This window comes from Dermacentor silvarum, chromosome 7, assembly GCF_013339745.2.
Source record: "Dermacentor silvarum isolate Dsil-2018 chromosome 7, BIME_Dsil_1.4, whole genome shotgun sequence".
Taxonomy (NCBI): domain Eukaryota; kingdom Metazoa; phylum Arthropoda; class Arachnida; order Ixodida; family Ixodidae; genus Dermacentor; species Dermacentor silvarum.
The window spans coordinates 180,986,094-181,010,383 of NC_051160.1; the positions used below are offsets into that span (position 1 = coordinate 180,986,094).

Genomic DNA, 24,290 nt, shown 5'->3' on the forward strand with positions numbered 1-24,290 from the left:
ACCGTGAGTACTCCCACCAAGGACATGGCCATGAAATTAATCGAAGTGAGCAAGATCAAGGTCGGAGAAACAGAACACTCAGTGGAAATGTATGGACTGGCGCCCGACGACGCAGTGAAGGGAGTGATTCATGGTGTGCCAACGCGACTGACTATCCAAGAGATCAAGGAAAACATAATGGAGGACGGATTCGAAATTTACACGGTAAGAAGAATGGGAAAGGATTCGACAACAGTCATTCTAACGTTCGCGGGACCCGATGTGCCGCACTACCTCTGGCTGTACGGAGCGGAATATCGATGCACCTTGCATAAGAAGACCGTGCCCGTATGCTGGGTATGCTACGAAGTGGGACACCGCAGCACAGCCTGCCCACGGCCGGGAACGCGAGCCTGCCACGAGTGTGGCACGCGAGACCCAGCTCCAGGCCACACCTGCGTGGCCAAATGTACGCTTTGCGGAGGAGGTCACGTCGCAGGTACCAAAGGATGCCCGGAACGCTTCATTACGCCTTACCTCATCCGGCAACGAGAGCGGCAGAAGCAGCATGAGCAACAGGCACTGTCAACGCACCTGTCCAGGCGAGACCAGACCCTGAGCAGTGGAGCAGGCCGGTCGGCAACGCCAGGAGGAGGGGTGAGAAGCACATCCAGATCCACTACAAGGGACCAAAGTAGTACAAGGAAGAAAAGATCGAGATCGAGAGGCAGGACCCCGACACCGGCGAGGAACAACGCGGACAAACAGGTGGGTTGGGCAGGGAGACCTTCCATCGCCGATAAGAGTCAATTCCCCAAGTTAGGTCAAGCAGATAGAAAAAGTCAGTGCGAGGAATGTGAACAACTGAAAAAGATGATAGAGAGACAGAGCGCGCAAATAGACCACCAAAACAAACAGATAGCGAAACTGACGGAACAATTACATAAGCAAGACGAGATGACTAAGTCACTGCTAGCCAAAATCGAAGCTGCAGAAACTAACAGACAGGAGGAAACGAACGTGAAACGCAAACTAGCTAAGCGGGACACTCAGCCTGACACGCAGAGTCTACAAGAGGCGGAGGGAGAACCAAAGTGGGCCCGACCCCTAGAAGAGGTCAGCAACGCGGTGGCGCAACTCACATGCCAAATGGCGCAGCTAGCAGCGCAAGTGGAGCAAGTTTGCTCAGAGATCGCAAAGACCAGTGCGAAGGGTAGCAAACTAGAAGCCAACGTCAACGACCTCATGCTCGCAAAGAAAAACAGGAAGAACGCCCCGTACATCAAACCAGGTACTGAAGTGCAGGCAGCAGCCTGGACCTGACCGAAGATGGCGCAGCGAACTAATATTAGGGGGAAAGAAGACACGGTGATTCTCCAGTGGAATTGCCGTGGCTTCAGGAACAAGGCGGGTGAGCTGCAACAACACGTGGATTCACTCGAGAACAAACCAGACGTGATAGTAATACAATAGGTAAACCAACGACCCATATTACCTGGCTATGTAACGTATGTGGATCCGACGGAGAAGGGGATGGCAGCATTGGTACGCAATTGTATAGCGGCAACTCAGCACCTGACGGCACAGCGGGGATGCGAACACACCCTCGTGGAGCTCCACAGTCGAGGCATAGGAAACACGGAGAACGTGTTTGTACTGAACATGTATTGTAGGCCGACCAATAAAGGAATAGACATGGCGGGAACAATGCAGGACGCTGTGAGCAAGGCAGGCTCCCGGCCGCTGCTCGTACTGGGGGATTTCAACGCCCCTCACACGACATGGGGATACCGGTTCTGTTCGAAAAGAGGGAGAGAACTAGCACATTTGATAGAACAGCACAACTTGACCCTACTCAACGAGCCCGACACACCCACCCGCATGGGCACGAGCACGACCAGAGACACCACGCCGGACCTCTCGCTCCTGATGGGGACTCTGGATGCCTTGTGGCAAAACGTGGGAACGAATCTGGGGTCGGACCACGACGTAATCAGAATCACAATCAGAGGTCCCACCCTCAAGGTGAAGACGGGCACGACGAGGATTACCAATTGGGATAAGCTGAGAAAGGAGCAAGAAGAGGAATAGGATGAGGAAGAATGGGCAGCAAGACAAACGTACGAGACCTGGGAGAAACAGCAGCTCGACATCGTAGAAAAACACACGCAAAATATCGCGACCACTCACCAAAACCGCCGTATAGACGCCAGACTGGCACACCTGTGGGAAGCGAGACGCAGCCTAACCAAACGCTGGAAAAGGCAGAGACACAAGAAGTTACGCAAGAGGATACAGGAAATAAACGACAAGGTGGCAGAGTTTGCGGCGGATTTATGTAAAGAAAGCTGGCTCGATCTGTGCGACGGCCTACAAGGAACCCTATCCACCCGCAAAACGTGGCAGCTCCTCAGGCACCTCATCGACCCGATGACAAGCAAGAGCGAGACGAACAGGAGTATGGCTAGGACCTTAAACAATTACGAGGGGGACGTGGAGAAATTAATAGAAGACTTGAAAAACAAATACATCAAGACGGAGAAGAGCAAGGATCGGCCAGAAGCGTACCGAGGCCTCCCCAACGAGAAATTGGACAAGTCCTTTACGGGCCCGGAACTAAGAACAGCCATAGCAGAGAGCAACCAGAAAAGCGCTGCGGGGCCGGACGCCATCACGTACCGACTACTGAACAACTGGAGCGACAAAGCGAGAGCAGAGCTCCTCAGGCACATGAATGAGACCTGGGAAAGCGGCAAACTGCCAAGAAGCTGGAAGGAGGCAGAGGTTAGGTTCATTCCAAAACCGGGAAAAACCCCGCACATCGACAACTTGAGACCCATCTCCCTCACGTCCTGCGTGGGCAAGGTGATGGAAAGGATGGTGTTAAATAGACTACAGAGACACTTGGACAGAACCAACCAAATGCCGGACACCATGTTTGGTTTCCGAAAGCACCTGAGCACGCAGGACGTGCTCATACAGATCAAGGAGGAGGTCATGAAACAGGCCACGAGGCATTCGCCACGCGCCATATTGGCGCTTGACCTCAAGGGAGCGTTTGACAACGTCTCCCACGTTAGCATCCCTGACCAACCTCCAGAGCACTGGCTGTGGAGAACGGGCGTATAACTACGTTCGAGGTTTCCTAACAGATCGGAAAGCAAGAATCAGAGTGGGGGAGGAAGTATCCCCGCTTATCGAGTTGGGCAGTAGAGGGACCCCTCAAGGCTCGGTCCTTTCGCCCCTGTTGTTCAACATGGCACTCCTGCACCTGCCCAAGGCGCTCGAAGCGATTGAAGGCTTGTGGCACGCGCTCTAGGCCGACGACGTCTCGCTCTGGACGACGAAGGCTGGATCCCACGGATGGATGCAAGACACGCTGCAGACGGCGGCGGAAGTGGTGGACAAATATGCCAAGGAATGCGGCCTAAGATGCTCGCCACAGAAGTCGGAACTGGTGGTAGTACGACAACGGGCGCCGAAAAGACTCAAGGAAGATATTAAAGTGGTGCTAGACGGAGAAGACATTTTGCCGGGCCCCAGTGTCAAGATCCTGGGACTGGTGATACAAGCAAACAACAAGGCGGAATCGTCTGTGAGAAAGCTAAAGCACAATACGGAGCAAGTACTGCACATGCTCCGCCGAGTGGCGAGGAGACGCAGAGGAATGAAAAAGAACGACACCCTGAGACTCGTACAGGCCTTCGTGATTTCCCGAATTGCGTACGTGGCACCGCATCTCCTTCTGAGCACGGTCGAAAGGAACCAGATTGACGTGATAATCCGAAAAGCAATCAAGCAAGCCATCGGAGTCCCGATAAGTGCCTCCACGGACAAACTCATGAGGTTGGGCCTGCATAACACGGTAGACGAACTTATCGAGGGCCACCTCTCCAGCCAGAAGCATCGCCTAAGTCAAACGAAGGCCGGCAGAAGAGTCCTGAAGAAGATCGGCTGGGAGGAGACGAGACAGACGGAGCGAGGACAACTACCAGACGTCTGGCTAGAAGCAATCAAGGTAAAACCACTCCCCAAGAACATGAGCCCAGCACACCACAGCGGCAGACGGGAGGCCAGAGCAAAAGCTTACAACAGGCTGCTGGCTGGGCAGAAGGGGGTAATCTTCACAGACGCCTCCCAAGACAGAGTAAAAAGCTGGGCGACCGTAACGGTGACAACCACAGAAAAGCTGCTAACGTGCACGACGGTAAAAACAAACGATGTCGACGAAGCAGAAGAGCTGGCAATTGCCCTGGCCCTCACTACACAAGGCAGGACCAGAGTGGTCACACACTCGCAACAAGCGTATAGGAGCTTCCAGTCGGGCTGGGTGTCCCGGTTGGTGCTTCGGGCGCTCAAAGGCAAGGAACCCCCGAAAGGGGAGGAGATAGAATTTATCTGGGTTCCGGCCCACTCCGCAGTCGAGGGCAATGAGTTTGCCCACCAGCAGGCCCGAGCGCTATCACACTGAGCCGCAGCCGCGGAGAGGGAAGAGGAGGACGCAAAGAGCCAACCACTGGTCACGTACAAAGACATAGTGGCATATTACAGAAACGGGAGACAGAGCTTCCCCGAGCCACACCTCACGTTAACGAGGGAGCAGCAGACTACATATAGGCAGATCCAGACAGAGTCGTTTCCCCACCCCCGATTACTAAACCGCATGTACCCGAGCCAGTACAGGCAAGAATGCCCCGTGTGTCACGATCCAGGTACACTGCAACACATGATTGCAGAATGTAAATTTAGCCAACAACACCCACCACTCCTCACCAATCCTAACCCCAACATGATCCCCCTACCCATCCAACCCCTTAGAGAGCGATGGAAGATCTTGCTGTCCAGCCCCGCCCTGGAAGACCAGCTTTGGCTCTTAACCAGGGGCCAGGCGGCGAGAGCAGCATATGGATTCCCATGAAGTGGGAACCACTTCCATCCGGCGCATGCGCTGAAAAGCTCGTGAAATAAAGTTTTTCATTCATTCATCCCAAGCGGCGTTTCCCAACAAACACACTCGGATATTGGGTAGTTCAACCTGCCGCATCATCTGTGGCTTTTCTTTTTCCTTGTCTTTCCTTTTTAGCTACCTGATTTTACTGCTTTTTTGAAACGAAGCAATACTCTTCTTTAATTTTGGGGGCAGAATAAATGTTGCCACTATGTAGGCAGTTAAAATACGCATTTTCGTACTGATTTCTGCATCTTCCTCTATTATTCTACCCATATGGTGCTGTCGCGACCGCAGCATGGCCCAAGTATATATCACGATTTCTGCGATTATAGTTTTGTTCTTGCCTGGATCGTCTGTCGTTATATGCGTGCATTTTACTATTTGTGACTGCGCAACATGTTTATTTGTCTTGTATGACGCATTATATAGAGTGACGTTTGCTTAGATACATAGATTTATTGGAGACTTATACGTTTACGTAAACATCTTGTTGCGAGGTTTTGTGTATAGAAGCAGGGAACTTAGTTTCCCAGCGACACTTTTTTGCCCTTTATCAAGTTGTATCTTCGCATTTGTATATTCCATTTTATCTTCGCATTTCTAATCTATATTTTGCAGAACTCCTGCTTTTTATATGTGCTCAATGTTGCGACTATAATCTTGATGTAATTCAATACAGGACCGGTAACACCTGCTCCTGCGCAATCTATTGCAACGAAGGACAGCGTCATTGAGGTTTTTCCCTGGCCGTTGCATATGTACAAAAATGTAAACAAGGTTCTTGAATGCCAAAGATTCACCAAAATATTTGTCCTCAACTTGTTCATTTCATGGTCTTTACGTTTTTCATATCAGCTCCATGCACTGATTTGCTGGTTTCGAACCGATATAGTTGTAAAGTTCGCGTGATATTGTTACGCGAAGGACGAGTGAATTAGACGAACAACTGTTTACAGAGTATATTCATAACAACGGTTGCAGCGCTGACCGGTTGGATTCACAGCGCGAGCCCAGTTCGTTCTTTCTCCTCTTTTCTCGAGTGATGGCGCCCGCGCGCCTCGTTCAAACAACCAAATACAACACGCGTGGAGCATAATCCCCCGGCGGCAGAAGCGACGTCACTCTCGGAGCGTCTAAATGTCATCGCTGGGAGGGTGATACTGCTTCAGTCATGTAACGTGCACGATATCACTGGACTGGGAAGCAGACGGGGCGTCAGGGGCGGTCTCGTAGTTGACGGAAGTCACGGCACGAATCACTCGGTATGGGCCTGTATTGCGAGGAAGCAGTTTTTCAGACAGGCCGACCTGACGCAACGGAGAGCATAGAAGCGCCAAAGAACCAGGCGGGAAGTGCACGTCGCAACGGAGAGCATAGAAGCGCCAAAGAACCAGGCGGGAAGTGCACGTCGCAACGGAGAGCATAGAAGCGCCAAAGAACCAGGCGGGAAGTGCACGTCGCAACGGAGAGCATAGAAGCGCCAAAGAACCAGGCGGGAAGTGCACGTCGCAACAGAGAGCATAGAAGCGCCAAAGAACCAGGCGGGAAGTGCACGTCGCAACGGAGAGCATAGAAGCGCCAAAGAACCAGGCGGGAAGTGCGCGTCGCAACGGAGAGCATAGAAGCGCCAAAGAACCAGGCGGGAAGTGCACGTCGCAACGGAGAGAATAGAAGCGCCAAAGAACCAGGCGGGAAGTGCACGTCGCAACGGAGAGCATAGAAGCGCCAAAGAACCAGGCGGGAAGTGCACGTCGCAACGGAGAGCATAGAAGCGCCAAAGAACCAGGCGGGAAGTGCACGTCGCAACGGAGAGCATAGAAGCGCCAAAGAACCAGGCGGGAAGTGCACGTCGCAACGGAGAGCATAGAAGCGCCAAAGAACCAGGCGGGAAGTGCACGTCGCAACGGAGAGCATAGAAGCGCCAAAGAACCAGGCGGGAAGTGCACGTCGCAACGGAGAGCATAGAAGCGCCAAAGAACCAGGCGGGAAGTGCACGTCGCAAAGGAGAGCATAGAAGCGCCAAAGAACTAGGCGGGAAGTGCACGTCGCAACGGAGAGCATAGAAGCGCCAAAGAACCATGGGGGAAGTGCACGTCGCAACGGAGAGCATGAAAGCGCCAAAGAACCAGGCGGGAAGTGCACGTCGCAACAGAGAGCATAGAAGCACCAAAGAACCAGGCGGGAAGTGCACGTCGCAACGGAGAGCATAGAAGCACCAAAGAACCAGGCGGGAAGTGCACGTCGCAACGGAGAGCATAGAAGCGCCAAAGAACCAGGCGGGAAGTGCACGTCGCAACGGAGAGCATAGAAGCGCCAAAGAACCAGGCGGGAAGTGCACGTCGCAACGGAGAGCATAGAAGCGCCAAAGAACCAGGCGGGAAGTGCACGTCGCAACGGAGAGCATAGAAGCGCCAAAGAACCAGGCGGGAAGTGCACGTCGCAACGGAGAGCATAGAAGCGCCAAAGAACCAGGCGGGAAGTGCACGTCGCAACGGAGAGCATAGAAGCGCCAAAGAACCAGGCGGGAAGTGCACGTCGCAACGGAGAGCATAGAAGCGCCAAAGAACCAGGCGGGAAGTGCACGTCGCAACGGAGAGCATAGAAGCACCAAAGAACCAGGCGGGAAGTGCACGTCGCAACGGAGAGCATAGAAGCGCCAAAGAACCAGGCGGGAAGTGCACGTCGCAACGGAGAGCATAGAAGCGCCAAAGAACCAGGCGGGAAGTGCACGTCGCAACAGAGAGCATAGAAGCGCCAAAGAACCAGGCGGGAAGTGCACGTCGCAACGGAGAGCATAGAAGCGCCAAAGAACCAGGCGGGAAGTGCACGTCGCAACTGAGAGCATAGAAGCGCCAAAGAACCAGGCGGGAAGTGCACGTCGCAACAGAGAGCATAGAAGCGCCAAAGAACCAGGCGGGAAGTGCACGTCGCAACGGAGAGCATAGAAGCGCCAAAGAACCAGGCGGGAAGTGCACGTCGCAACGGAGAGCATAGAAGCGCCAAAGAACCAGGCGGGAAGTGCACGTCGCAACGGAGAGCATAGAAGCACCAAAGAACCAGGCGGGAAGTGCACGTCGCAACGGAGAGCATAGAAGCGCTAAAGAACCACGCGGGAAGTGCACGTCGCAACGGAGAGCATAGAAGCACCAAAGAACCAGGCGGGAAGTGCACGTCGCAACGGAGAGCATAGAAGCGCCAAAGAACCAGGCGGGAAGTGCACGTCGCAACGGAGAGCATACAAGCGCCAAAGAACCAGGCGGGAAGTGCACGTCGGAACGGAGAGCATAGAAGCGCCAAAGAACCAGGCGGGAAGTGCACGTCGCAACGGAGAGCATAGAAGCGCCAAAGAACCAGGCGGGAAGTGCACGTCGCAACGGAGAGCATAGAAGCGCCAAAGAACCAGGCGGGAAGTGCACGTCTTGGTTCAGAAGACGGTCACGGGCAATTCCCCTTGCAGCGCGGCTGATGGCGTCAAGTGCATACTCACGTGAACAGGGAGGGTTGTGTCGAGAGGCAGTGCTAGTTCTCGGCCGAACAGTGGGTAAAATGGCGGACAACCGGCTGTGTCGTGGCGCGAGCAATTATAAGCAAACGTTACAAAAGCTAGAGCGAGGTCCCAGTCAGTGTAGTCTGAAAAGAGATATTTGCGAGCATGTCTGTGAGAGTGCGATTGAGACGTTACATGAGGTCATTTGTTTGGGGATGGTATGTACCTCGTTGTACAGGACTGCATGATGTCTGCGATAACTTTTGATAGGAATGTCCGGCCACGGTCTGTGAGAAGTTGTTGTGGAGCTCTATGCAATAAAATCACGTCGCGTAGAAGAAAATCGGCGACATCAGTGCCGCAGCTTGTAGGAAGCGCTCTTGTGATGGCGTAGCGCGTGGCGTAATCTGTGGCCACAGCGATTCACCTGTTCCCAGAGGTAGATAGAGGAAAAGGGCCAAGTAAGTCTAAACAAACCCGAAAGCATGGCCCCGCGGGAATGTCGAGTGGTTGAAGGCACCCGGCAGGGAGCGGCGATGGTGTCTTGCGTCACTGGCATTTCTCACACGCTGCTACGTATCTTCGAACGGAGCGAGCAAGCACTGGCCAAAAGAAGCGTCGGCGAATCCGGTCGTAGTTGCGTGACACACCGAGGTGGCCGGCAGTGGGGAGGTCGTGAAGTTCGTGGAGAACAGCCGAGTGAAGGTGTTTAGAGATCACAAGAAGTAATTCAAGGCCGTTGGGGTGTACGTTGTGGCGGTAGAGTACGGCATTTTGAAACATGAATCAGCGGAAGGAACTGTCGACAAGAATTGTAGCCATTTCGGCCTGTTGGTTGTACATCGGAAATAGTTTGAAGCGCAAATACAGACACAAAAGAGCACATGAGACACAGGCGAGCGCTCGTCTGTGTCGGCAAGTGACGATTCCAGGCGGTAAATGATGATACGCAAGGACGGGTCACGGTGCTGCTCGTCGGCGACATGGAGCAGTGGGAAAACAGAGAGAACGCAGGCGTCGGTGTCAGTATCAGACGTAGAGGTCGGGTCATCGACTGGGTAGCGAGAGAGGCAGTCTGCGTCCTGGTGTTGGCGTCCCGACTTGTAAGTCACTGTGTAGAGATATTCTTGTAGTCGGAGGGCCCAACGACCGAGCCGGCCAGCAGGATCCTTGAGCGACGAAAGCCAAGAAAGCGCATGATGGTCTGTGGTTACTGAGAAGGGCTTATCATATGAATATGGGCGGAACTTTGAAACAGCCCAGACGAGAGCAAGACATTCGCGCTCGGTAATCGAATAGTTGCGCTCTGTAGTTGTCAGGAGCCGGCAGCGTAGGCTATAACACGGTCGTGTCCATGTTGCCGTTGCGCTAAGACTGCGCCGATCCCATAACCGCTGGCATCGGTTCGGACCTCTGTAGGTGCTGCTGGGTCATGACAGGTGGATTGGTGAGAATCTAGATAAGGTGTGAAAACGCGGCAGCCTGAGAGGAACCCCACGTCGAAGGCACGTCTTTCTTCAGAAGTTCAGTGAGCGGTCGAGCGATTGCTGCAAAATCTTTCACAAACCGTCTGAAATAAGAACAAAGCCCCACAAGACTCCGGGCGCCTTTTACAGACTGAGGTCCAGGAAAAGCCGTTACTGCTCGAACCTTCTCCGGGTCGGGTTGTACGCCGGAAGCATCGACGAGATGGCCTAGCACGGTAATCTGTCGGCGTCCGAAGTGGAACACAATTGCAGCCCAGCCTTGCGGCAGACGTCAAGGATAGCTGCGACGCGCTCAATGTGCGTGTCAAATGTAGAAGAAAACACAAGGACATGGTCGAGGTAACAAAGGCAAGTGGGTCATTTGAAACCTTGAAGCAGAGAGTCCATTGTAATAAGCCCGCACATATCAAACCGATCAAACAAGCGTCATGTCTCTAACTTCTTTATTCTCTTCCTCAATCCCGCTGCTCCCCCTGATGTTCTCGGACTTCTTCTTCTCATTCGGTACGCTTCACTCCCCCACATTTTTTATTCATCCCTCCTGGGATGGTATTAAACACATTTGCTATGGAAGCCGATTCTTAATTTTCGTTAGCGCCGATATACCAGACAGTTTTCAAGTTGCCTTGCTGACTTGCAGTTTTCACGACACGATACGGTCCTTTATAGACAGACCCAGTATTCGATAGTACCTTTCTCACGAGAACCAAGTCTCCTACCTCCAGCGCTGGTAACGCTGTGTTTTGCTTCTTGTCGAAGTTTCTTTTCATTGTTTCACGGTATTTAGCTTGGCTGTCTTCTGTCCTTCTTCTTTCTGTAAGCTGTACCATCTTGTCGACTCCCAAGGATACATCAGCGGGAAGATAAGTTGGTTTTCCAGTAGCAACAAAGAGTGGTGTACATCCTAGACCAGTTGTGTGCGATCGGTTATGATGAGATACTGCTGCTTCAAGGCAGCACTTCCATCCTCCCGGGAAACTTGGGTACATGTTGATGTATTGCTTCAGGTCCCGAATAGTTCGTTCCACCAATCCATTAGCTGCTGGATGGTACGGGGCAGTGAATCTCAGTGTTACTCCTCGTCGTTCTGCCCATTCCTGCAATTTATGGCTTCGGAAGGCTGGACCATTATCCGATACCAAAACTTTGACGTTGTCAAACATTTTGCGGTTGAGCAATGAGATCACGCTGTTGGCGTCTTCTCTTCATGGCTTCGCTGCTACCATCCTTGTGCACTCATCCACGCACACAAGGAACGCTTGCGTTTTCTTCACACCTTCCGACTTCTTACGGAGTTCGGCGAAGTCTAGGTGGACAACTTCGAATGGTGTCCCTGAATGTTTCGGCAATGTCATTTGTTGAGTTGGTTGTTTGAATTTCACCTTATTCAGTTGACATTCGTAACAAGATTGCACATACATCTTCGCGTCTCGTTTCATGTGGGGCCATGTAAATCTCTTCGGGAGCTTCATGTAGGTTCGCCAAAATCCATCGTGTCCACCTGAATGAGGGCTATTATGGTAGAGATCCAATATTTTCGGCACAAGTGTGGGAGGCACTGTAATTTTTCCCGTCACTGTAGGTTGTAGGGCTTCAGTTCCTTCCCAAAATTTAGCGGCGTTTATTGCTTCTTGGTGAAATAAAACAGGCGTGACCGCCAACCTCGACATAGCATCAGCGTCTTTCATGGAAGCTCCCGGGTGATGACTGACTTCAAAGTCAAACTGCTGAAGCTCGTTCACCCAGCGTGCGAGTTTTCCTTTAAGTTCCGCCAACTTCAAAAGGTGTGTCAGTGCTTCGTGATCAGTATAAAGCTTGAATTTTGATCCTTCTAAGTAGGAGCGGAAGTACCGAATGGCCTTTAGGACAGCGAGGGCTTCTTTCTCAGTTGTTGTGTAGTTTACTTCCGTCTTGGTGAAAGTGTAACTGTAGTAACCCACCACGCGAAGCTGCTGATTGGCTGCCTGGGTGGAGTCTCGTTGACACAGAACCGCTCCCGTTCCATAATGCGACGCATCTGTATTTAGTTCAAATGGAAGCGAAAAGTCAGGAAGGCAAAGTACAGGGTCAGAAGAAATTAGCTGTACCAGCTCTTCGTATGCATAGTCGCATTCTCTTGTCCATTGAAAAGGTACGTCTTTTTCCGTCAACCTTGTTAAGCACCGTGTCTTCATAGCGTAATCCCGAATAAATGCTCTGAAATGGCCGGCTAGTCCCAAAAACACGCGAAGTGAATGGACGTCAGAAGGCTTCACAAGTTTAGCGATGCGCGCCACGGACTCTTCTTTGGTATTTTTAGTGGTACCATCCAATACTCGACCCAAAAAGGTAACTTTGTTTTTAAAGAACTCGCTCTTGTTGAAGTTTACCTTGAGCATGGCTTCGGACAAAGCAGTGAGAACATGCGCAAGGTGTTCTTCATGTTTCTGCTCACTGTTAGAGTATGCAATGATGTCGTCCACATATACATTGCAGAAGCGACCAATAAAAGGGTTCAGAACTGTATTCATCATCTTCTGAAACCAACTGGGCGAGTTTTTCCAACCAAACGGCAGACGATTATATTCATAAATGTTAAATGGAGTCACAAAGGCGGTGTATTGCTTGGTTTCTTCTTGAAGTGGCATTTGCCAGAAGCCTTTGCACAGATCTATCCTGGAAAACCAGGTGCAGCTGCCTGTTTCGTCAATGATGCTGTCTATCCGAGGCATTGGAAATGGGATCAAATGCGTTTGGTTGTTGATCGCTCTGTAGTCAGTGCACAGCCTGAGGCTACCGTCTCCTTTTGGGGCAATGGTGATTGGCGATGCAAATGGCGATACAGATGGACGGATGATACCAGCATCTAACATCTTTTGAAGCTTCTCTTTTAGCCATGTCTTCTTTTCTCTCGATAGGTTGTATGGCTTTTTCCGGACTGTAGTAGTGTCGTGTAATTTAAAGGGGACTTCAAACTTGGTGGTACCAGTAGGATAGCCTCCCAAGCAGAACAATTCCGGGTAGAGTTTCTGAATACTTTCTCCATTTTTCGGCCTGCGAATTCGGTTTGCATCAGTCAAAGGTTTGGAATTCTCTTCGTGAGAGCTCACAGACACAGTGTCGACCCAATGAATGTTTAGCCTCAACGCTTTCATGTCCGGGCGAGAGAGAAGGAAGTCGTATTCGACACCTTCTATCACCAAGGCAAGAACCTCCGCGTACTGCGACTGATATTTTAGCTTTAAGCTTATCCATTCGCAGTGTTCCTTTTCACAACCATCATACCCTCGTACAAGGACTGATCTGCCAGTGAATATGTCTGCTGCATTTGCTCTGCTTCTCCTGAGTATTGATATTGAAGCTCCACTGTCGACAAGACCTTGCAGGTTCTGTCCGTTCACTTCAAGGTGTATGTGAAGTAAACTTGAAGAAATTAGTAAGATGGTCTCGTTTAGTTTCGGTTGAACACACTGAGGCTTTTGTGGCATTTGTTTCTCTTTCAACAGTGCTGGTGACTGCAAGGCGTCACCGGGTCGTGAGTCGGTGGCTCTAAGTCTAATACTTGCACTGTCTTTAAGTTGCGGCGACCTTGCATCCGAGTTGCTCGACTGAGTATCTGACTGGCGGGGAACATCTGGCCGCGTCTTGCAGCTCCTCTCAGACCAGTAGTGAGGGAATACTTGTAGCAGCTCTAGTAGAGCTTCGAGAGTTTCCGGCCCTTTTATTTGTGCATGCCGTTGCAAATCTCTCGGGAGACCGTGAATTACAAGTGCTAAGACTTATCTTAATGGCAACTCTGGTTCAGCAAGTCGAAGCAGTCGCTGCTTCTCAAGGAAGTAGTCAAGTGGTGAACCAGACCTAAAACGATAGAACAGCGCCTGGTCCCATCGCTGTACACTATTTCTTTTGAATGTAGACAGGAAGTTCTCCTTTCACATGCACCAAGGTTCGCAAACATGCTCTAAGAACCGCAACTCATGCCACTTTTTTGCTACACCATTGAGAAATTGTCGCATGTTTAAAACTCGGTCTTGGTCTTCAGTCGTCGTGTGTGCCACGTCTCTTCTCTGTCCTTCGTCTTTTTACTGGTTTTTAATATTCAGTATGTACCAACTGACCCAGACTGCTACTCTACTACATTGTGCCTGCTTGCTACCTTTTTCAGGTTGTGGGATACGCGGTGCAGGTATGGCAGCACTTCTGGACGCTTCCTACTTAGTTGCCCATGCATAGCAGCTAAGTAGGAAGCGTAGTTTCTTTTGAAAAGAAGAAAGAACCCGGAGGGTGCGGAAAAAAGCACGCTCTGGGCGGAGGGGGGTGAAATGCGCGGTAGGCGTGGTATACGAGATCCCGGTACCTTGTGGATATGGATGTGGGGTATGGATGTATGTAGGGCAAACTAGACGTTGTGTTATGGAACGTAGAAGGCAACATGAGCTTTCAATTCTAAATAAAGAAAATGCGCATTTGCCTACGCATTGTCAAGCTTGGATGTGCGTTCCGAATTTCAGAAAAATCAAAGTGTGGAAGTGTCAGCACAGGATCCGATTAAAAGGCTTGTATAAGTTCCAGATACCTGTTCTAACATCCTTCGAGTCATACGAACGGCATACCTTTCTGTGTCAGCGCAGTCAGACTGTTTTTCTCGCATATATACTCTTTAAATGCGCGGAAGTGGCGTGCGAGCCCAAGCAGAACTCTTAATGAATGAATGTCATATGGTTCTGCCAGCTTCTTGATGCGCTGACCGGTCTCTTCTTTAGTGCCCTTGGTTCTTTCGAGAAATACTCTTCCAAGGAATACCACTTTCCTGCAGTAGAACTTGGGTTTTTTAATGTTGATCTTCAGTCTAGCACGGCCGAGTGCTTCTAGGACTTTTCCCAGATGGTTTTCGAGCATACAATTATGTCGTCCACATACACATTACATAATTTTCCGATGAACTTCTTTAGCACATCGTTCGTCTTTTGAGACCATGATTCGAAGTTTTTCCATCCAAACGACAGCCTATTGTGTTCGTATATGTCGAAGAAGTAACAAGTGCTGCAAATTCCTTAGTATTCTTTTTTATTTACTGGTACCTGCCAGTATTCTTTGGACAGGTGAATGCGGAAAAACCATTGGCATCCTCCTGTCTCGTCAATGATTTCATCAATTCTCGGCATTGGATACGGAAAGATATGTTTGTTTAGCAATCTATAATCTGTGCAGAAGCGAAATGACCCATCTTCCTTCAGAACAATCATAATAGGCGAGGCAAAAGACGAAGTAGAAGGCCTGATGATTCTCGCCTTCAGTATTCCTTTAAGCTCCTGCCTTAACCATAAATATTTTTCCTCACTGAAGCTATATGCATATAGCCTACAGTGCTACAGTGCAACAGTCAAGAGAAAGCCATGGCTTTCCATTGACTGTAGCACTGTCGCGTAATAGGAAAGGCACTTCAATGGCTGTTATGGCTTCTAGGATATGAGCCAATGCACAAAAGTTCCGAAAACTTCAAAGGTACATCATCCGAGGAAGACAACTTACGATCACATTCTCTTCCTATAATGACCAAATCATTGCAGAGGATAATAATCTTCATGCGTTTCATATCAGGCCGTGATAAGATAAAATCAAAATTGGCTTTGGGCACCACCAATGCTTCAACCTTTCATGTTTAGCCTTCAAACTTCAGATAAGCTGATGTCCATCTATTATATTATTGGCAACAACCATCGTAGCCCCAGACACGGATGGTCTTCCCATGCGCAATGCTGTCAGCATCGACTAGGCTCTCGTTGAATAAACTTACAGAAGCACCAGTATCATTTAAAACTAACAAACTGCGGACGTCCACTAGCATCTAGACAATCAAAATACCTGTCTTGCTGAGAATTGTTCTTTCCTCAACAAGACATTGCTCTTGAGTCAAGTCCTGGGCGTCACACTGCAGTGTCAGTTATAATCAGTCTCAGCTGCCACCAGTGATGTGGATGTGTTCTTGTCATGGTAATCGCCTGTACCGACCAACATCTCCTTAACAGGTGCTCGATATTCCGGACTTTTAGTATGCTTGAGTGCTAGTAGTAATTTGTCCATAGTGGCAAGCGACCTCACTCGAATCTGCCTTTGATAATAGGTAGTCATACCATGTATAACAAGAGCGATGACAGAAGAATCCGGCAATGTCGGGTCAGCAGTACGAAGCAAGCGCCACTTTTGGAAAACGTACTCTTTGACATTGGTGCCTCACTGCCTGTAGACAATAGCCCTATTCCAGAGCTCTAGAGGATTCATCTGAAAAGCACTCGAGAAGATTTTGCTCCATTCAGTCCAAGAAGTAGTTGCATGTGATGTCAGTTCCAAGTCAAACCACTTCTGTGCGTTCCCACAGAAAAAAATGTCTTATAATATGTATGAGGTCTTAATCGCTTGTCCATAGGTTTTTGTCACAGGTACACTCTTAGTAATCCAACCAAAAAGCTACGCCTGACGAAGTGCCATAAAACTAGTCTGGTTTCACAAGATGGTCTTTGCATTTTCCTGTGTCATTTGCGGCTAAAATAACAAGTCCTGAGAGCTTATGCTGCTTTGCCATATAGATGATCTGCATATAGATCATCTGCATGACACATCCTGTGCCGTGAAATTTGCTGGCGTTCACATTTCACGTGCAGGTCGGGCTTTTCCTAAACAAGACACCAAATCATGAAGATTCATGCTGACAGTCACAGTACCTTAAGTGACGAGGTCATCTAGAGAGGCTTCCACTATATGTGAGATCGTCTCCGGAAGAGTAGCGGTGGTAGTGTCCTCCGGCAGCCTGACCTGTCACCATCTGGTTGGAAGCCCACGATGATGGGTCGCCCCTCACAGTGCATGATGTCAAAATTGGTCTTCATTTGCAGGACCCAGACCTCAACTGCGCCAATGTAAAGTTTCTATGTAGACATCGGTTTGATGCTACATTCTTAAGCGAGCTTGACTCGTTCTTTTTCTTCTCTCGTGTTCTCTGGCCACTGGCGACGTGGATCGCTACAATTATGTCGTATGTTCTGTAAGAATGGTGTTTTACGTTTCTTTTTGCGCTGCACGGACTACGAGCAACTGCAGGTTGCTGCTTTGTATATAAACAAGACAAAGTGATCACAGGGAGACGAAAGTGACTAGCTGCGCGTGATGCGCTGTAACTCTGTCTTCAGCTTTGTTTATACACATATAGTGTTCAATGAATGGAAGCGTAACTGAAGGTAGTAGAAGCTTTCGAAAGTTCCGTAAAATACTACTGCCAGTTTTTGCTTTATTGATAGTGAAGGTGCCTTTCGAAATATCTTTCAGCGGCTGTCATAGCTGCTGATTGCCTGCTGCTGTGATCTCTATATGCAGTCAAAGCCAGTGGACACATCAGCTGTGGACGCCATTTATTACCGCCAACTTGTGCCGTACGTCAAGGGTGCACTGAGAAACTGCTTTCGACGGGGTACAGTAGGTGAGTCTATGATAAGCCGGGCCTAAAGATTGTCGGGCCCTGCAACCGCAGCACGCGCGGTGGGAGCCTTTGAAGCGCACGCCGCATGCGCACCGATCGGGTTGGCGTAAAGAACTCAAAAGTACTGAAAGTTGGGCGAGTTGGTATCTATTCATCTTGTAACTGCAGCGCGCACACGAGAAACGAGGACAGCTCTTGTCTGTCACTTTCACTTTTTGTCCTCGTTTCTCGTGTGCGCGCTGCAGTTACAAGATGTAAAGAACTCACGCGGGAGCTTCCGAGAGGGCGGTGCCCGATAAGAAGGCAGCGGCCACTGCACTCGGGGGCTTTTCGGGGGGTGGGCCTGGTCGGGCCCGACTAGGCTAGGCTTTTTCCGAGCGTGCTGCGGAGGAAGGGAAAGCGTTTTGCGCAGTGTCTAAAAACAAAGGCTTTGTTTTCCGCATTTATGAATACCCGTGTTTGCCTGGCCGATTCGGCACTTGCTTATCGCCTTGCGTGTTCTGTTATCGGTCGCGAGATTGCGGCGATTGATTGTCTGCTAAGGCTGTTTTGTCGCCCTTTTGCCAGTACACTTGTTTGCTTCGATCTTCTATTGCTTGCTGCTTCGCCTTGTGCTTTCTACTGTCGGCCGCGAGACAAGCGGTGATTGTTTGAGTGCTTCGTTACGTCGTAAAGTCGGTTCTGTTGCTTGCCCCACTGGTCCTTTGTCGTGCTGGTCGCGGCTCGCGGACCCCCTGAGCGAAGGCGAGGGGCTTTCATCTGGCCCTACGTTGGGCGACAGGCCTCTCGCGTTTTCGGGACGCTATGGAAGCACCTTTGCGGGACGTTACGGTGCGCGTCCACTTAAGTAAATTTAGTTTACCGTACGGGAACGCAAACGTGACGAAGATGTTATAAAACAAGGCTGGTGCCTTCCGCCAAACGTATCCAAGCCAAGACAAGCCATTAGCAACAATCCTGTTGTTGCTATGCGGACACGTCTCGTTGAGCCTACGGGCGCCGGAATAGCCGAACGATCTCAGAAATTGGACGCGCTAGGCGCTCATAACTAACGTTTCAGGCGAGTTTAGAGAAAGCGAAAGGTTATTTTAATAATTGCAGGCTATCAACGCGAGTGAGAGCGTAGCGATAACGACAATTCATGCTGAAGCGGGAGCCATGGGTGCCGCCATGTTCGACAACGCTATTTATTAGCGTCCGTAAACATTACGAACGTTAAACTCGCCTAATAGCGTACGTTATCGTAGCGCACGTAAACCACAGGGGCCCAATAACGTTCAGAGCATGCGCAGTGATGACAACGCTATTTCCTTACGTACGTAACCCGTTTACGTTTGGTTTCAAACACTAAACTAAAACTAATCAATCGCCGCAATCTCGCCACCGATAAGAGAACACGCAAGGCGAAAAGCAAACGCCGAACCGGCCAGGCAAACACGGGTATATATATTCGCAAATGCGGAAAACAAACCCTTCGTTTTCACAGACACTACGCAAACGTTTTCCCTCGCTCCGCAGCACGCACGGCAAAAACCTAGCCTAGACGCGCCCGACCAGCGCCGCCCAACCCCGAAAAGCCCCGAGAGTGCAGTTGCCGCTGCTACTTTCCTGGCAGTCCCCGCGCGAGTTCTTTACGCCAACCCGATCGGTGCGCATGCTTCATGCGGCGCGCGTTTCAAAGCCTTCCACCACGCGTGCTGCAGAGGACAAGATATAAACAATAATTGATGTTGCCTGCTGCCGTTTGGACATATTTTGACTCTAAGAGCACACGGTTAGTTGTTTCTGTGTCGCGATTACAGCAGCAGAATGCCGGTCAGTGACGTGGTTAATGGTTTTGTGATGCTCCGCCATGGCGTTCAAGCATGCATGGCCTTGCCTTAGGTCCTATTGGTGTAGTTGAATCTTTCTAATCATGTTTCTAGTCTTTCCAGTGTATAACCCGTCACAAGCTTTGCAACGTATTCAGTAGGTATAAGTATAAGTATAAGTTTATTTTCCAGGTTGAACTGGAGGGTTTTCTGGCAAAAAGCTGCATGCGCAGCTTGACTGTGTCCAGAAAACCCATACAAGCAGTAGCACACGAGTGGTACAGGAAATCTTCAACAAACACACATACAATAGTCACATTCAATAAAGAGAACATTCACTATTTATGCATAGAGAGTAAATAGTCTTCGCACAAAATTCGAACAATAAAATCAAAAATCAAAACGCTGAAATGGTCATACATATGTTCAGAAATAATAATAGTAATAATCAAGCAAAACATGCGGCATCTACAAGCCGGGGGCATAAAATCACATTTCAACAAAATATTTCCGCAGTTCAGCTTTGGTGTATCCTACTGTATGTTTATACGTGTTTAGAACATGGGGCAGGTTATAAGACAACATTTGTAATTTATAATTAGTGCGAAAACGAGGTATATTCCATGTATTAGTAGTTCTTGTGTTTATGTTGGCACGACGCATGTCCAAAGACGCCAGAGTAGAATAAAAATCGGCAACGGATGCCGTCGAAAAATACATTTTTTGTAACAACTTAAAGTTATACAAATGATTGACTCGGACAATGTTATGTGCTTCAAATGCATATTTGGAAGTAGTTGTATTATCAACATTGGCGATTATGCGAACAATTCTCTTTTGCAATACGAGAACTTTATTTATGTTTGTTTTAGTCATTGTGGCCCATACTAAACTGCAGTAGTTAAGGTGAGAAAAAAAAAGTGCGTAATGAACTTGTAATTTACATTTCAAAGGTAAATTTTCACGACATCGCGACAGAGCCCCGCATACGGAAGAGAGCTTCTTGCAGACAAGGTCAGTGTGGGCATCCCAGTTTAAATAACACGAAAAAGATACTCCAAGAATCTTGTGCACTTCAACTATTTCTATTTGGTGATCTTCAAAGTGAAGCATGCAGTGTGGTATTAGCGGTTTGTTTCTTGCGCGAAATATTATAGCCTTGGACTTTGTAGGATTTATTTTTAGCTTATTCATCCTTGACCACCTAAACAATTTAATTAGTAGGTCATTACATTTCACCATTAAATCGTTAAGGTTAGGGCCTGACAGAAGTAGTGTACTATCATCCGCGTAAATGACAAAATCAACGGAAGGATCAATACTTACGATATCATTTATGTATGTATTGAACAAAAGGGGTCCCAATACGCTCCCTTGAGGGACACCACAACTGATAGGCAAGAGGGATGAAAGTTCATTATCTAAAGACACCGACTGGCTTCTGTTTTGGAGATATCCTTCAAGCAATACGAGTGGTTTACCACGGATTCCATACATTTTAAGTTTGTTAACAAGAATCATATGATTTAAGCAGTCAAAAGCTTTACTAAAATCAAGGAAAAGCCCCACCGTATACAAGTTCTCATTAATATTTCTCAAAATAATTTCCTTCATTGTTAATAACGCTGTTTCAGTAGATTTACCTGTTCTGAAACCAAATTGTGACTCGGATAGTACCTTATGTTTGTCAAAAAACTTACTTATTCTTGAAGAAATGACTTTTTCCAGGCCTTTGGAAAACACAGGGAGTACTGAAATTGGCCCATAATTTGCTGGTACACAAGAACACACTCGATAATTTGGCGAACAAAACGAAAAACAGAAAAAGTTGGCAAAACACTTGGCAGCAGCGACAAGCAGCTTTTAATAATGCGAATGATCAATGTGTTCTTTCCACTAACCTGCGATGAAGGCAGAACCAGATTAGGATGCTTCCGACGCGCTCGTCGCTACTGCCAAATGCCGCAAAGTCGACGAAGGTGCTTCTTTTGTAGTGTAGAAGGTCACGTGGAAGCCAACGTAGCAGGTCACTGCGCAGCCGACGGTGCCGCCTTCTTGAACCAGGTGGGTCCAGCGTAGTCCGTGTTTTCACAGCGGCAGGCTGCAGGATGAATCAATGCTGGCGTCTAGTGCGGCTGCGTATGTGTTCCCTGCGATGAAGGCAGAACCAGATTAGGATGCTTCCGACGCGCTCGTCGCTACTGCCAAATGCCGCAAAGTCGACGAAGGTGCTTCTTTTGTAGTGTAGAAAGTCACGTGGAAGCCAACGTAGCAGGTCACTGCGCAGCCGACGGTGCCGCCTTCTTGAACCAGGTGGGTCCAGCGTAGTCCGTGTTTTCACAGCGGCAGGCTGCAGGATGAATCAATGCTGGCGTCTAGTGCGGCTGCGTATGTGTTCCCTGCGATGAAGGCAGAACCAGATTAGGATGCTTCCGACGCGCTCGTCGCTACTGCCTTCTCTTAGATCCTCATATTGGCTAAGCCTATAGCGCAACTAGCCCAAGAATCAGCCTTGTGAATCAGCCTCTTAGATACTTTGAAAGGGTCTTTCAGTTTCAGTTGACGAAAGCTTTAATGGCGCGTGCGTTATATCTACCCGGTATCTTTCAAGTGCCTCGCTAACACCGTGCAGGTAGGGGAGAGCGGGAGTTTGGGCTTCGCTTATTCGTGTACAGTTTAGCGGTTGGTAATATAACTGGGGCAAGCAACACGAAAAGAAAGGACTTTATACGAAGGCCAGGAACACAGCGCTGGCTCTCAAATGGGGTTTTACTGAAATGAAACAAACATATGCCCTGAACAAGCCTGAGGCAAAAATGTTGCAAGCGCCGGCTCAAGACTCAGTGCTGCAAACAACTCACCCCATTTGTTTTATAAAAAGCACCCCTTCAATCTCAAGTACCACATTGTACCTATAGAAAGCACTCGGATAACAATGGGGCGCAGCCGCATTCTTTACAATGCAAAGATTATTTAGAACGCGGCTAACCCTTCGGAATTTTTTTATGGTCCTATGCAAACACGCCTGTCTCAAACACAACCACTAGTTCAGGGTTCTTGATATTGCAGCCATTCAACCTTCTTGGCGGCGTCCTTGACTGTTTTGTTCACTACAGCGCATAGCTTGGTTAGCTTGTTGTATAGCGAAAAAAAAAGCCATTACAACCATTCCTGACCCACACTTTCTTAGCACGATGCGACCCACCTTGCAGGTATGGAATGCTAGAATATTTGACTTCTTAGAATTTGTCTCAGACACGAAGCTTGGGAGCGAGCTAATTGATTCTCCATGAGTTCAGCTGAAGCAGGAAATTGACACAGGGGACAGGGAAGCCTTCCGCTTGTATCCCTTGTAGAGCCTTTCGTTCAGAAAAGCCGTCCTCGCGGTACCGCGAGTGCTTTACACACTAAACATTTTAACACCCTTAAGGGTGTAAATCAGTTTGTCGCCAGACGGACACCCTAAAGGTGCTGTTGCCCACACCCTACAGTTGGGGTGATATTATAGCACCCTAGAGAAAAGGTGTCCAGCAATAACCATGAAGAGTGTTAGGGTGTTAGTCCACATTAACACCCATTTTCATACACTCTAAGAACAGTTGCACCCTTTGGGGCGTATTTTTGCCACATTACAATAATCGTCATCTGACTTGCGTGGCTTTCCTTTCTTTAACGCTGTGCGCCCGGCACTTCTCGGTCACGAACGACAAGAGCGTTATCAGCGTGACACAGCGTTCTCGACAGGAAAGTATCAAGTGCAGAGTTTTCAAGATAGGAAATGCAACCAAGACAGATGACGATTATTGTTGTGGCAAAAATGCACCCCAAAAGGTGCAGCTGTTTTTAGAGTGTAGGTGTTGGAAGGGTGAACACCCTTTTATTTCTACAGTACACGGAAGGAAGGCTCAGCTGTACATGCCTTGAATTACGACTATATAGAGCGATCCACGCATAACTCGTGTGTGTGCCAGAAGATTCAATTCAGCTACCAAGCACGGCTATTTTTGGGATCCTCGTGAACTAATAATAACCTAAATAAAAGTGAGGGAAACCTGCACCACCAAAGGTATCGCAGGTTTCAACCAATTAAACATAATTGAAAAGGGGTATGAACCCCAAAAACTTGAGAAAAAGCCAATTAAAAAAATTAATGCGAGATACAGCCAAACCAAATGTGAAAATGTTATCGTGACCAACGGAAAGTTCGATGCACTAAAAGGTCAGCATCAGCATGGTGGGATGCGTCTCGACTGCATTTATTATGACATATTTGACAAAAACACTTGATGAAAATAGGCAATGGCATTGAAAAGAGAAGGTGTTTAAGATAAACAGGACAGGTGTCCAAGGCGGCAAGGCAGGCCACCGAGAACAAAGGCCCGGCAGGTGCCGACAGGTGGTAGTTTGCAGGTGAAGTGAAGTGAAGTGAAGTTTATTCTTCTTTTCAAAGAAAAGAGGGGACCGGGACAAAAAGCGGTAAGGCCTGACGAGGCCCCGGTACCCATACAGTTGGCAGTAAAAAAAAGAGAAAAAGAAAATGTGCATATAAGGTGCCACAAATATGTCAAAAACAATGCTACAATGCGCACAGTGAAACTTAATTAGGGATAAAGACACTCATGTGCAAGGTAATACTCAAGCATACAAAGTCATACACGTACAAACATAATGCATACATGACTGGTGAATGACAAGAAATATGCGACTGCACTACTTGTCCGCAACAAAGATAGATAGAGAGAAAAAAAAAGTGCATATAAGAAAACGGTGGATTACATTTTTTTTACATTTCAATTTGGCCTTCAATCAAACGTCGTTTCGTGTTTTTCTTAAACACATTTTCAGATAAACAGAAATCATCAGTAAAGGGAAACTTGTTGAGGGCTGTGGGTACTTGAAAATTTAGCTTTTGTCTACCATAATTCGTGCGTGTTCGCGGAACTCGTGATTTTACCTTACGAAAGTTGTAATTTATGATCCTGTCAGTTACAGAGTACAAGCGGTTTCGATGAATGTATTGCAACAGCCGTAGATAATAGACTTGGTCAGCTTGTAGTATGCGATGTTTAACAAACAAGGGTTGTGTACGTAAATTTTGTGGTGGACCATAATAGCCCTCAAT

At 48.7% G+C, this 24,290-nt stretch overlaps 1 protein-coding gene across 1 annotated transcript; it reads left to right on the plus strand.

Annotated features, from left to right (window-relative positions):
* Positions 1–1,674: 1,674 nt before the first annotated feature.
* Positions 1,675–2,070, plus strand: LOC119459377 (uncharacterized). Its single transcript, XM_037721176.1, has one exon. The coding sequence runs from the start codon at positions 1,675–1,677 to the stop codon at positions 2,068–2,070; it is 396 nt and encodes a 131-aa protein (XP_037577104.1).
* The last annotated feature ends 22,220 nt before the right edge of the window (positions 2,071–24,290 follow it).

What these genes read in the sequence shown, in the direction of transcription:
- LOC119459377 (XM_037721176.1), top strand. Translation starts at nt 1,675, where the DNA reads ATGGCGGGAACAATGCAGGACGCTGTGAGCAAGGCAGGCTCCCGGCCG.